At 53.0% G+C, this 12949-nt stretch overlaps 1 protein-coding gene across 7 annotated transcripts in view; it reads left to right on the top strand.

The window, feature by feature from the left end:
- Nucleotides 1-12698, top strand: part of NFRKB (nuclear factor related to kappaB binding protein) — a 36313-nt gene extending 23615 nt beyond the window's left edge. For 6 of the 7 annotated variants that reach the window (XM_033406983.2, XM_033406980.2, XM_033406978.2 and 3 more), the window contains 12 exons: nucleotides 423-483; nucleotides 895-1069; nucleotides 2135-2241; nucleotides 2740-2863; nucleotides 3044-3123; nucleotides 3217-3437; nucleotides 3536-3803; nucleotides 4428-4634; nucleotides 6602-7369; nucleotides 10108-10214; nucleotides 10977-11112; nucleotides 11226-12698. In XM_033406983.2, coding sequence (XP_033262874.1) covers nucleotides 423-483; nucleotides 895-1069; nucleotides 2135-2241; nucleotides 2740-2863; nucleotides 3044-3123; nucleotides 3217-3437; nucleotides 3536-3803; nucleotides 4428-4634; nucleotides 6602-7369; nucleotides 10108-10214; nucleotides 10977-11112; nucleotides 11226-11351 — 2380 coding nt within the window. In that variant the 3' untranslated portion in view covers nucleotides 11352-12698. The remainder of the gene's footprint in view (nucleotides 1-422; nucleotides 484-894; nucleotides 1070-2134; nucleotides 2242-2739; nucleotides 2864-3043; nucleotides 3124-3216; nucleotides 3438-3535; nucleotides 3804-4427; nucleotides 4635-6601; nucleotides 7370-10107; nucleotides 10215-10976; nucleotides 11113-11225) is intronic. The other variant, XM_033406984.2, reaches the window with a different exon arrangement.
- Nucleotides 12699-12949: the final 251 nt, after the last annotated feature.

Raw genomic sequence — 12949 nt, 5'->3', positions numbered from 1 at the left:
GGGAATTCCCTGATCTCACTTACTTGGTACTTTTGCCTAGGAAGCAGAAAAACCACCCTTGCCATTGTACAAATTTGAAGTCCTTTGTTCCTCTAAAGCTGAATTCTTTGTTACTTTTAGATTAGGCTTACTTAGCAACAGTACTGAAAACAGTAGGTAAAACACGACGTCAGTTTCTTTCCCACCTACCCAGTACCTTTCTGGACTTCTAAGAATCAAGTAATTTTGCAAATACCAACAGGAGCTACTTGGCAGGATTTGGAAAGTGGACTTCTGACCTTTGCAAGATAAGAGCACTAATGAACAAATAGAGCACTCGTGTTGCAAAGGATGTGGTTCTGGGTGCTGGAGAGGGGATGATGGACCCAGTGGTTTGGGGTGCTGGAGAAGGGGTGATGGACCCAAAGGTCTTTGTGTTCCAGAAGAACTGACTATGTGGTGCGGCCCAGCACGGGAGAGGAGAAGCGAGTTTTTCAGGAGCAGGTAAGAAAAAGCTGGAACCCGGTGTAAATCTCTGTATCTGTGAGGCCATGAGGTGAGAAGCTCTGAGCCTGACTGTCCTTGAGTCCAAATCTTGGAAGCAACTCACACCCTTAACCTTGCTATTCCGTGGGTTGGGATTGCTTTTGGGGGCAGAGCTGGTGTGAGGAAGGGAACGAAAAATGGTCAGGTGGTTTTTCTTCAGATACAAGACAACACATTTACCTCCTGATCTGTTCGCTAGTGACTGGCGTTTGGGGACAATCCTTCTCCCGCTGTGGTCGGCTCAGTGTTCCTAGTGGAATAGCCTGTTTGCTTTTTGCTTTAATGTCTCCGGGCCGACCCCCTCCTGCACGGGGTGGCTAGAGAGAGCCCCCGTGACTGACTCAGGAGCCTCGTCCCTTCTTTTGGCAGGAGCGTTACCGGTACAGCCAGCCCCACAAGGCATTCACCTTCCGCATGCATGGCTTCGAGTCCGTGGTGGGGCCCGTGAAGGGCGTGTTCGACAAGGAGACGTCGCTCAACAAGGCGCGGGAACACTCCCTGCTGCGCTCCGACCGTCCCGCCTACGTCACTATCCTGTCCCTGGGTGCGTGCCTCCGTCTGCTTCCCCCCCCCGCCCCGCCCCCATTGCAAAGGCTGGAGGGTCAGCGTAGCTTCAGGAAGCTTTGCAGTTTGGGACGTGGAAGGAGGGATTCTGCCCCAGAGATCTACACAGAATCTGTGTTTCCTCTCTGGGGTCTGGGCTCATGTTTACCTTCCTTCAGGAACTGTTCACAGGCTGCTAAACAGTTAGCTTAGGTGTCGGAATTTGCTTCCTCCAGGCTAGGATTCCTACAAAGGTGAGGTTTTTAACCTTTTTTGTGCCACAGATTGCTGGCAGTCTGGTAAACTCTGGACCCCTTCTCAGAATTAAGTTTTTAAATGCCTAAAATAAGATGCACAGAGTTACAAAAGAAACCAGTCATATTGAAATTGTTATCAGAATATTAAAACAGATTTATGGTGCAGAAATGTATGTTTTTGGGCTTCCCTGGTGGCGCAGTGGTTGAGAGTCCGCCTGCCGATGCAGGGGACGCGGGTTCGTGCCCCGGTCCGGGAAGATCCCACATGCCGCGGAGCGGCTGGGCCCGTGAGCCATGGCCGCTGAGCCTGCGCGTCTGGAGCCTGCGCTCCGCAACGGGAGAGGCCACAACAGTGAGAGGCCCGCGTACTGCAAAAAAAAAAAAAAAAAGACAAGAGCTAGTGGCAGGTCTTCTGACTCCTCTAGTTCCCAGCTAGTGATGAGTGGAAATAATATTTTGGGTTGTCCGCAGCAGCTGTGCTGTGATAAGAAAACGTCTGATTTCCATTACAGCATCATGGCACTGCCATCATATGGTTGGCAACATATGCCAACAAAGGTTATGCCAGCCTTGGTTCACAATGGAGGGAAATGCTGAATTTCAGTTACAGTTGTAACTTTTTTCTGCCTGAGTTCCTGGACGCACTGAACTCTCAGGGATCCTGGGTCTTCAGCCTTGGCTGAAAGTGTGAAGGGTGTGGAAGAAGCTGCCTGCAGAGGGCCATGTCCACCTGCTGCTGGTCAGCAGTTGGGGGACAGCTCTCCCGGGGAGCCCTGCTGACGCTCGGACTTTGCTGTTTCTGGTGTCAGTTCGCGACGCGGCGGCCCGGCTGCCCAACGGGGAGGGCACGCGGGCGGAGATCTGCGAGCTGCTCAAGGACTCCCAGTTCCTGGCTCCAGACGTCACCAGCACTCAGGTAGGAGGGGAAGGGCTGCTCGTGTTTTGTTCCAGGATGGATTTAAGGGAGCTTACAAGGAGATACAAGATAGAATAACGTAAAAATAAAATTTAAAAAAACTGATGGGGAATTCCCTGGTGGTCCAGTAGTTAGGACCCGGCACTTTCACTGCTGAGGGTCCAGGTTCAGTCCCTGATCGGGGACCTAAGATCCTGTAAGCCGTGCGGCGCAGCCAAAAAAAAAAAAAAAAACTGATGGAGAGGAAAGGAGGCCGTCTTGAGAAAGGAGAGCAGTGCTGCCCCTCGACCTTGCCATTGGCGAGGCTCTCCTTCTCTCAGCTCACCATCTTCGGGGCACAGCACCTCCATCTCTCAGGACTCGTAGTTTCTTGTTTTGCCGAGTGATGGGGTTAGCCATTGGGAGGTGGGATGTGTGTGTTGGCTGTGCCTCTCACCCAGGGATTTTCCCCGAGTCTGAGCCTGCGTGGTCCTTCCTCCTCTTTGTCCTGGGTCTCAGGTGAATACAGTGGTGAGTGGTGCCCTGGATCGGCTGCATTACGAGAAGGACCCGTGTGTGAAGTACGACATCGGACGGAAGTTGTGGATCTACCTGCATCGGGACCGGAGCGAGGAAGAGTTCGGTGTGTGCCCAGCCAGCTGAGGGCTGCCTCTGCCCTCCTGCCCCAGCTCCACTCCTTCTCATTGGCATGCGGGCAGGACAGAGCTGTAGAGGCGGTTTAGCGCCCTGGCTCTTGGTAGGACCACCCTCCACACTGTGCTGAGGGTAAGCTGTTGCTGAAGCTTCCCACTCTTGTCCACAGAGCGGATCCACCAGGCCCAAGCAGCTGCAGCTAAAGCCAGGAAAGCCCTTCAGCAAAAACCCAAGCCCCCATCCAAGGTGGTAAGTGACCTCACGGGATGGCAGCAGAGGGGCTGTGGCATCCCCGTGGGCCTTGCTCACGCCCGCGTCTGTGCGCTCCCCGTCCTTGTGCAGAAGTCCAGCAGCAAGGAGGGTTCGGTGAAGGTCCTCGGCGCTGGCCCTTCTGAGCAGAGCCAGCTGAGCCTCAGCGACTCCAGCATGCCCCCCACCCCAGTCACGCCTGTGACCCCCACCACTCCTGCTCTGCCCGCCACGCCCATATCCCCCCCGCCTGTGCCGTCAGTGAACAAAAGTGGCCCCACGACTGTCTCGGAACCCGTGAAATCCACTTCGGGGTGAGCGCTTCCATTTCCTCTCCAGCTTTCTCCTTCCAGGGTTCTTTTGAATCTGTGTCCTAAGTTGTCTGTGTTGTTTCCCTGTGTGTTCTTTACAGTGTTCTTCTCGTGTCTTCGCCAACGATGCCGCAGTTGGGAACCATGCTCTCCCCGGCGTCCAGCCAGACTCCACCGAGTTCTCAGGCTGCTGCCCGTGTCGTGAGCCACTCCGGCTCGGCTGGACTCCCCCAAGTGCGGGTGGTGGCCCAGCCCAGCCTTCCTGCTGCGACTCAGTCAGCGGGGCCGGCACCGACGCTGCCACAGATGACAGCAGGACCACAGATTCGCGTGCCGGCCACGGCTGTGCAGGCCAAAGGTGGGCCCCAGGTAAGGAGGGACGGGGCCCAGGGGCCGGGGTGATGAGTCTGCCAGGCAGTCTGGGTCAGGACCCAGGACCCAGGTTACTGCTGCTGACGATGATGTTTATCACAACAGCTCATTTAACGTTCAAAGCCTGGTAAGCAAGTTATCAGTTTTGTTTTATTGAATACGTGTCGGGAATCAGAACTTTGGGAAGTTTAGTGAGTTACGCAGGATTGTGACATCAGGACCCTGGTAGATAGAGGTGGGATGTAAATCCAGGCCTGTGATTCTAGGTCCCAGGCTCCTTCCCTTGTGCCTCTGGGCTTAGCCAGGCCACTAACTGCTGTGCTTTAGACAGGGGTCTCCTGCCTCAGGTCCCTCTGCTGTAAAAGGGGTATAACGTTTGCCCTCAGTGTGTAGGGGTGAAGTGAGATGTTAAATGAGAAAGTATTCCTGAAAGTTAAGATGTTCTGCCTAAGGGTAAGAACTCCGCACTGTTCATTTAAGAGGGTAGTGCGCCCTCGGCATTGTTAGATTAGAAGCCCTCTTACAGGAACGCTTCCTGGGTGGTGACAGGTGGAGACCACTCCACGTGCTGGTCTGCGGCTTAGTGTCTAATTAAGCTCTTGCCCTCCTGCCCTGAACTAGACAGTAATGGCCACCGTTCCAGTCAAAGCTCAGACTGCGGCGGCCACTGTGCAGCGACCGGGGCCAGCGGGGCTCACGGTGACAAGTCTCCCTGCCACAGTCAACCCTGCGAGCAAGCCGGCCACCAGTTCTCCTGGGGGCTCTGCTCCAAGCACCCCCGCGACTGCCGTCATTCAGAACGTCACAGGACAGAACATTATCAAGCAGGTAGGTGCACGGCTGTCCGGGTGGGTCTGACTCCTTTGTCTAGAATCAAAGGATAGTTGGAGATCTTAGTGGCTTGTGACCTTTGATCCTTAGTTCGTAGGTATTTCAAGCGTGAGTTTCCAGCAAGGGCAGTGCAAGCTTGGTAGGTGCCAAAGAGGTCTTTTTTTTTTCCCCTGTTTCTGTCCATGTAATTCAGCATTAAGTAGCTGAGTTTCTTGATTTGGAGTAGACTCTTCATGAATTTACTTAGCTAAAACCCTATAGAATAACTTGAATGTCATTCTCATAACACCACAGGGCAGGCACTTTTGTTATCCCTGTTTTACTGTTGAAGAAATGGGACCACTAATGATGAAGCAACGTTATTTTTTTCATCAGATGTTTATTGGGTGCTTTTTGTGTGCCGGCCACTGTGCAGGGTGTTGGGGGCTGAGTCTGTGCATCACCCAGACCAGGCCCCTGCCTTCCTGAGGCTCCTAGTGTCATAGAGAACACCTCTCTAGGGAGAAGGCTTGTGAGAGTGGGGAGCGAGGCTGGAGAGTGTGCGGAACCGTGCTTGTCCGGGGTCAGGCATCCCAGGCATGGGAACAGCACGTGAAAAGGCCTCGAGTTGGGAATGTTTGAGGAACGACAGGAACGCTGTTGGAGGCTCCGTGAGCAAGTGCGCAGGTGTTAGAAGGCGAGGTTGCCAGTGGTTAAGTCACGTCAGACTTTGCTTTTAATTTAAATGTGATGGGAGCCATCAGAAGATTGTGAGCCAGGATGACTTGACCTAGTTTACATTTAAAGAAATCTAAAGTCCATTCCACTGCTTTTGTGTGGAATGGACTTTAGGGGCCAAGGGCGGAAGCAGGGAAGCCAGTTGGGAGGGAGTCGCAGCTGTGCAGGTGGGCGGTGGGCTGGGCTTCGAGCAAGGGCCTGGCGGTAGAGCAGTGTGATTTCCTGGTGGTTTGAGGACAGGGTCAGGAATGACCCTGTGGCTCTTGGCTTGAGTGACTGGGTGGGCGGTACTATCATTCACTGAAACAGAAGGAAACACTGTGGTGTGGAGACTGGGACAGGCTGAGAGGAAAGTGTGCTCACGAAGTCCGTAGCAGCACCAGGCGTGTGAAGGGCAGTGAGACGAGGCCTGAGAAGTGACCACTCAGTGGACATGGATAGTGAGTGAACTCGACCGATGGCATGAGTGGCCCAGTAGAGGGGGGACGGCTCACGAGACACAGAGTCCCCCGCCTGGAAGGATCGCACCTGTTGCACGTGGACATTGGCCGTAGGTAGGAGTTGGTATGTGAACCTGGGAAGTCTGGCCCCGGGGCTCATGCCCTTTAGTGCCGGGCCCTGCTGCTGCCTCAAAGTGGAGGTCGGCACAACAGTGAGGCGTTTTTGAGACTGTAGGGGAAATGCTAGTGTGTGTTATAATATTTACAGGTGATTATGTGGTGATGATAGGGGATTACTTTTACATTTAGAAGTTCTCTTCTAGGTTAGAGACATGTAGAAGTCCATTCGGCCCTCTCTTTCCTTGGGTTCTGCCTCCACGGGTTCAACCAACCACTGACGGAATTTTGGTTTTGAACCCGCAGGTACGGAGGGCCGACTGTTCTGTGCCATTTTATGTCAGGGACTTGAGCAGCCCTGGATACCCAGGGACGAATGTGTTGATCAGCAAAATGATACTTATTGGTTTACTTTAAAATATTCCAACTCCTCCCTCTCCCCACCCCAGCTCCCTGAAGAGTGGGGAAAGATAGATAAAATTGGCCAAGTGATAACTTTTGAAATTGTGTGATGGGTGCATGGATTTGTTAGACTGTTTTCTGCTTTGGCGAATGTCTTCCATTTTTCAAAATAGAAAGTTAGAAAAATACATGAGACCCACATTTCCCGCAGTGGAGGTTCCCCCAGTCACGCTCTGGAAGCAGCTCAGCCTTGCGAACGCCTTTGTCAGTGCTGTTCTTCCCCTCCAGGTGGCAATCACTGGGCAGCTCGGCGTGAAGCCCCAGACGGGCAGCAGCATCCCACTCACAGCCACTAACTTCCGTATCCAGGGCAAGGATGTGCTGCGGCTACCGCCCTCCTCCATCACCACGGACGCCAAAGGCCAGACTGTTCTGCGGATCACTCCAGACATGATGGCCACGTTGGCCAAGTCCCAGGTCACCACAGTCAAACTGACCCAGGACCTCTTTGGGACAGGCAGCGGCCCCACAGGCAAAGGCATCTCCGCTACCTTACACGTCACTTCCAACCCAGTCCACGCAGCTGACAGCCCTGCCAAGGCCAGTCCAGCCAGTGCCCCCTCATCCACTCCACCAGGGACCACCGTGGTCAAAGTGACTCCTGACCTCAAGCCAACAGAAGCCTCGAGTTCAGCTTTTCGCTTAATGCCAGCGCTTGGCGTGAGTGTGGCTGACCAGAAGGGGAAAAACACAGTGGCCTCATCTGAAGCCAAACCAGCTGCCACCATCCGCATCGTGCAGGGCCTGGGGGTGATGCCCCCCAAAGCAGGCCCGACCATCACGGTCGCAGCCCATGCCAAGCAAGGGTCCTCCGTGGCCAGTGGGTCTGGAACTGTCCATACGTCCGCGGTGTCCTTGCCCAGTGTGAATGCTGCCGTGTCCAAGACTGTGGCCGTGGCTTCTGGGGCTTCCAGCACCCCCATCAGCATCGGGACGGGAGCCCCTGCTGTGCGGCAGGTCCCCGTCAGCACCACGGTTGTTTCCACGTCCCAGGCTGTGAGTAACATTGGTGGTGGAGACCAGCCCTTCTGCTTGGGAAGCTTCTCTTGTTGGGAGTCTGTCTCCTCCTCTGACCCAAACAGGCTTCTTTACTAAAATACTTTGCTGTTTAATTCTGAGACAAATTTACAAAAGTGTAGCATGGGCATACGTTCTCATAAAAGTAGAACAGTGCAGGGGATATACGTATGCATATAGCTGATTCACTTTGTTATATAGCAGAAACTAACACAACGTTGTGAAGCAACTCTACTCCAATAAAGATGTTATAAAAAAAAAAAGTAAAACAGTGCAGAGGTACACGGAGTAGGTATGAAGTTCCTCTTACCACCTCTGATTCTCCTTTCGTGAGGCTCATCACTCGTCGTGTTTTGGCATTTATCCTCCTAGTTCTTTTTCTGGGCATTGTCGTATATATTTACGTGGTTTTAAAATCCCTATGAGAGACCTCAGTCTGTGATTTGCTTTATTTAAATATTTAAAAATGTGTCTTGGGCCTCATTCCAGATCCTACGATACTTAGTATCTTGTTAAAAACATTGCTACAGTGCATGTTTGTGTATGTGAACATGTATCAGTATTTCAGGAGCAGAGGTTCCTGGCATGGGTCGGGGAGGTGCACATTGAAAGTTCTGATACTCCAGTTGTATTAGCAGAAAGGCCACACCAGCCTACACTCCCCCCATCAGCTAGTTTCCTGTTTCCCTCGTACCCTAACCTCGTGCTGGATATCCTGTTTTTTTAAACTTTATGTCCCTATCTTAGTAGTAAAAAGAGAGTTCTTTTTCTGTTTCCTGGATCGTTAGTGAGGATGGGCAGCCATTCGTCCAGAGGTTGGCATGGGCTCTCCAGGGGTGAATCAGTCTTTGCCAGTTTTCTTCTGGGGTATTTGGCCTTTTCGTATTGTGTGAGCTGGCACCAGCCTTTGTATCTTCTGCATGTTAGTTCTTGTATGTGTAGAAAATATTTTCTTCCAGTCTGTCAATTTTTAACCTTGCATGTGAAGCCTTTTGCTCTGCAGGTATTTTATCTGATGAGATCCATCAACATTTTCTTTTATGGCTCCTAGGTTTCGTGTCTTGTGCCTTTCTTACTCCAGGGTTATAAAGATGTCAGCCCTCATTTTCGTAAAATATTTTTAGAGTTTAAAAAAAGTGTAATTGAGAAATCCATTTGAAATATATTTTTGTGAATGGCATGTGGTATAGGTCTCATATTTTTCAAAGTATTCCAACATCAATGACTAGTATACCTCGTCCCCACTAACTTGAGGGTACTACCTTTGTCATAAACCAAATTTCCATATCAACAGGTGTGTTTCTGGGTGCATGTGTTTATTCTTTGACCTCTAGATAAGGGGCACTGTTCTGTATGGTGGGTGCATCTGGACGGTATAAAATACAGTTTACTTTTCTAAGCAGGCAATATAGTAAAACCTTACTAATTTGGATAAAATCCAGAGGATTAGCGGGAGGAAGGAGGACCTACATGGTAGTAAAGCCAACCAGCCAGCCCTGAAGCGCAGCGCCGCTTTGAAGGAAATGTTTGGGCTCTCGTATCCGAGAAGTTAAAATAAGGAAGCGAGGAGGCGGTGCTTACTTGACGCACTTTTGTCTCTCTTGAGTCCTTCTGAAACAGAAAGGTGAATCCAGCCGTATCTACCCTGTTGTCATCAGTCAGGGTCACTGTAACCGGAGCGCATTTGGTGGGGCAGGAAGTACTGAGTGGTGCTGCCTGCCTGTCTGTCTGTCTAGGCAGCTGGTAGGCTAGTTCATGGAGGGACACAAGTTGGTGGACGGCTGGTCTGAAGCGGTCTTGTTCTCAACACTAGGGATTCTTAAGACGACAATACAACCCTAGTAGGTTCCCTTGGAGGCCCCATCTGGCCGTGTTCTCTTGCCCACTGACATCTTTCCGTGCTTTCTAAGGGGCTGCAGTTGAGCTCAGCTGTGGAGATCAGTGTGGTGCCCTGGTATACAGTTTTCCTCCTGAATGCCTGGCTTCTTTAGAACCAGCTTGCCTGTGGGAAATGTTGATTCCTTTTCTTTGCATCTTGTTAGCTGCCCCTCTTGAATCATTTTTTTAAAGTTGTATGTACACAGGATCCTACTGTATATAAATTTTATCATCAACCAAGGGTTAAAAACCAGGCAACCTACAAATGGGCTAGTGTAGTGGCCGAACCCCAGCCATCATGAAATCCCAAAGATACCAGGTCTTTCCAGCTCCTTTTTTCTTCCTCTGGGCCTTCTTATTAGCTGTGGGTTGGACTTGTCATGTGGTTGAGTTTATTGCTAGTGTTCGCTGACCAACCTCCCTTACCTCTGGGAGAAGCAGAGCACTCGGGGAATGTGTCCTGCTGTGTGCTCCCCAGCAGTGCGCCTGCTCGAGGGGAGCAGCAGTTATGCACCTGCTGTATTCACTCCTGAGTGCCTCTGTCCTTGCTCAGTTCCTCCACCTGGCTGTGTCCCCGGTGTTGGGGGTACGTGGATGAGTAAGACCCTCCCCTCTGGGAGCTCAGGCTCATACTGTGCCGAAGTGGACACACGCTTTCCTTGGTGGTTCAGGCGCATGTCTTGCCCTGATGACGGCAGGTGCGTGCGGCTGCTCTGCTTCCTGAGGCAGGAGAGAGGAGGCTCATGGCAGCTGGGTGGCACTGGGTGATGTTGGGTGGCGCTGGGTGACGCTGCGTGGCGGTCTTTTCTTCCGTAAACCTAGTTGCTTTTTCTCTCTAGGGGAAGCTGCCTACGCGGATCACAGTTCCGCTCTCTGTCATTAGCCAGCCCATGAAGGGCAAGGGTGTGGTCACAGCCCCCATCATCAAAGGCAACCTTGGAGCCAAGTAAGTGCTGTGGAGGGTTGGGCGGGCGGCCGTGGGGGGACACCTAGACATGCAGGGGAAGGCGGCTGGTTTCCTGGGCTCCTCCATTGTGCTCAGCAGTGAGTCTCGAGCACCCGCGTTGTTTTAGGTGCTGTGGGTACAGCAGTGATTAAAACAGACAGAAGTTGGTGCTGCTTTCAGGCTTATACTGTAGGGTGAGTGGGGAGAGGAATAGTGAGTTAAAGTACTGTGTGGCCGGTGACGTGCTCTAGGGAAAGCAAGGGGGAGGACACAGGCGGAGCTGGATGGGGGTGGTGGGCGTGACACAGCTGGGGGCAGTCCCCAGCATGGGCGTTAGGGAAGGCCTCGCCTCGATGTCTGAGCCCTGGGCTGGGATGGCTCAGAGGTGAGGGCCTCCTGGGGGCCTGGGCGTCTCGTGGCTCTGACTTAGATGGGGACGGAGGGCATGAGGAGATAAGTCTGCTGCTCTCAGGACGGCTGCCTTGGCAGGGCTGGGCTTCTGGTCAGGAGTGCACACCTGCTAGGGCCCCGTCCGTTGCTCCTGCTGGTCGCGGAGCGGATACAGGGCCATTTCATCCAAAGCGCTGGGAGCCTTTGGCCTTGCTCTCTTCTCTGACACGGGAAGCATAGAAGCTGGAAGAAAGGTGGTCTCGGCAGCCGGTTTCCATTTCAGTCCAGAGTGCCGGGGTTTTCCGCTGGCCCCAGACCTGGCCTCATGCTGGCCCGGCCCGGCCATGCCTCACTCCTGCTTCCCCTCCGCAGCCTTGGCGGGCTGGGCCGCAACATCATCCTCACCACCATGCCAGCAGGCACGAAGCTCATTGCTGGCAACAAGCCGGTTAGTTTCCTCACCGCCCAGCAGTTGCAGCAGCTCCAGCAGCAGGGTCAGGCCACACAGGTGAGGTCCGGGCACCCGTTGCGCGTGTCGGGCGGCCCTCCTGCCCCGTGCTGCTCGTCCTCAGCTGACGGGCCGCGGGCAGTCTGCCGACCAGACACTCTTTCTGCAAACAGGTGCGCATCCAGACTGTCCCCGCGTCCCACCTTCAACAAGGAACAGCTTCTGGTTCCTCCAAAGCCGTCTCCACGGTCGTCGTGACCACGGCCCCATCTCCTAAACAGGCACCTGAACAGCAGTGATTCTCAGGGAGGAAGACGGTGGCCGCAAAAGCCACACCCGGTCGGCTTTCTGGCTGAAAGGGAGGAGCGGGTGGTGCATCACCCCCCGGGCACGTCTGCCTGAGAAAGGCCAGCGGAGGGACCATGGCGGCCCGGCTGCTGCTCGGCGGGGAGTGCGCTGCGCCAGGTGCGCTGGGGTTCCGAGGTCTGTTCTGTCTGGTCCAGGAGAAGCTTCTCTGGTGGGGTCGTGTGAGCGCGCCGTGGCCACACAAGCCCAGCTGTCTCCTGGAGTGAGGCTCTGAGGATGGGCAGACGGCGAGAAGGTGTGCAGACGGCAGACGAGGCTCGTGCTGTGCGGGGTTTATTTAGCTCTGGTCTTCTCTGTGGCTGGTGGTTTAGTTAGGAGCTCTGTGTCCAGACGTTTTTATGTAACTTATTTTTTTAGAGAACATCTTGTACGTCCTTATCAAGTAGAAACCTGGGCTTAGCTCGCCCCCTCCCCCTCAACTGGTTATTTATTCTTTTGACCAGAATGAGAGAAGAGCAAGATTCTTAGTAAGTTGGAGGCTGACTTGATCTCTGCATGGTAACAGAGAGGCCGTGAGGTGGGGGAGAAACATGGGAAGTGAGGTCACGTGATCCCACCTGAAATGGGATTAGTCTGGCGGCCCCTCTTAAAGACGGGCTGTCAGGATCTTGACTGTGGTCCATACCGTCACCTGCAGACTTAGACCCCCTTATCGAGCGTGTCCCCACGCGAGTCCAGGGCCAGCGGACAGAGCAGGCAGACGCCAGCAGAGGTGCTGCTTTTGCAGCACAGGCTTTATTGCAGTTCAGAGATGATGCGTTTTGCTTTGTTCCGGAGCAAGAGTCAGCAAGCCATGCCCCTTGGGCTGGCTACCCAGTTTTGTAAATAAAGCTTTATTGAAACACAGCCTGTGCCCATTCATTTATGTACTGCCTATGGCTGCTTTCAGTTAGAAGGCAGAACTGAGTAGTTGTCATAGAGACCACACGGCCTCAAGCCTGAAATGTCACCTATTAAGTAGAACTTTGCTCGCTTCTGCTCCAGAGTAGAGGTGGGGAGAAGGGGTAGGGGGTGGGTGCAGCCACGAGGCGGCACCAGCCACAGAGGAGGTGGGTCTGGGTTTACAGTCGTTTGCTCCTGGCTGCTTCATGGTTCTCAGCCTCCATCGAGCTATAGGCAGAACTCAGAATATTTTAAAATGTAACTAAAAGCACTGATTATTGACAGTATGCCTCTTTCGTATTGGAGCAGGGGTTGGGTGGTGAAGCTTTTCTGTAACGACAGGACTTCCCTGTCTTTTTTGAAAGTATCCAGATTATTAAAAATGTATCTCTAACTCATGGAAATTCAGTGATGATCTTTGATGGGGTCTCTGTGAGGAAGTGGAGTTGGAGGGCAAAGAATTGGAGTGGCCTCCTTTGGAGGGGTTGCTGGGTGGAAGCTGAGTGATCAGGCAAGTTGCAATGGTGCAGAGAAAGAGTGGCTCACTGGGTACACAGACATTTGATTCGTAAAGCAGTTCGGTAAAATAGACATGACCATCCGTGTTCTAACTGAGAAAATCCAAGCCTCAGTTGAAGTTAAAGAGAAC

Source organism: Orcinus orca, chromosome 8 (assembly GCF_937001465.1).
Source record: "Orcinus orca chromosome 8, mOrcOrc1.1, whole genome shotgun sequence".
Taxonomy (NCBI): domain Eukaryota; kingdom Metazoa; phylum Chordata; class Mammalia; order Artiodactyla; family Delphinidae; genus Orcinus; species Orcinus orca.
This window is presented reverse-complemented; position numbering and strand designations above follow the sequence as displayed.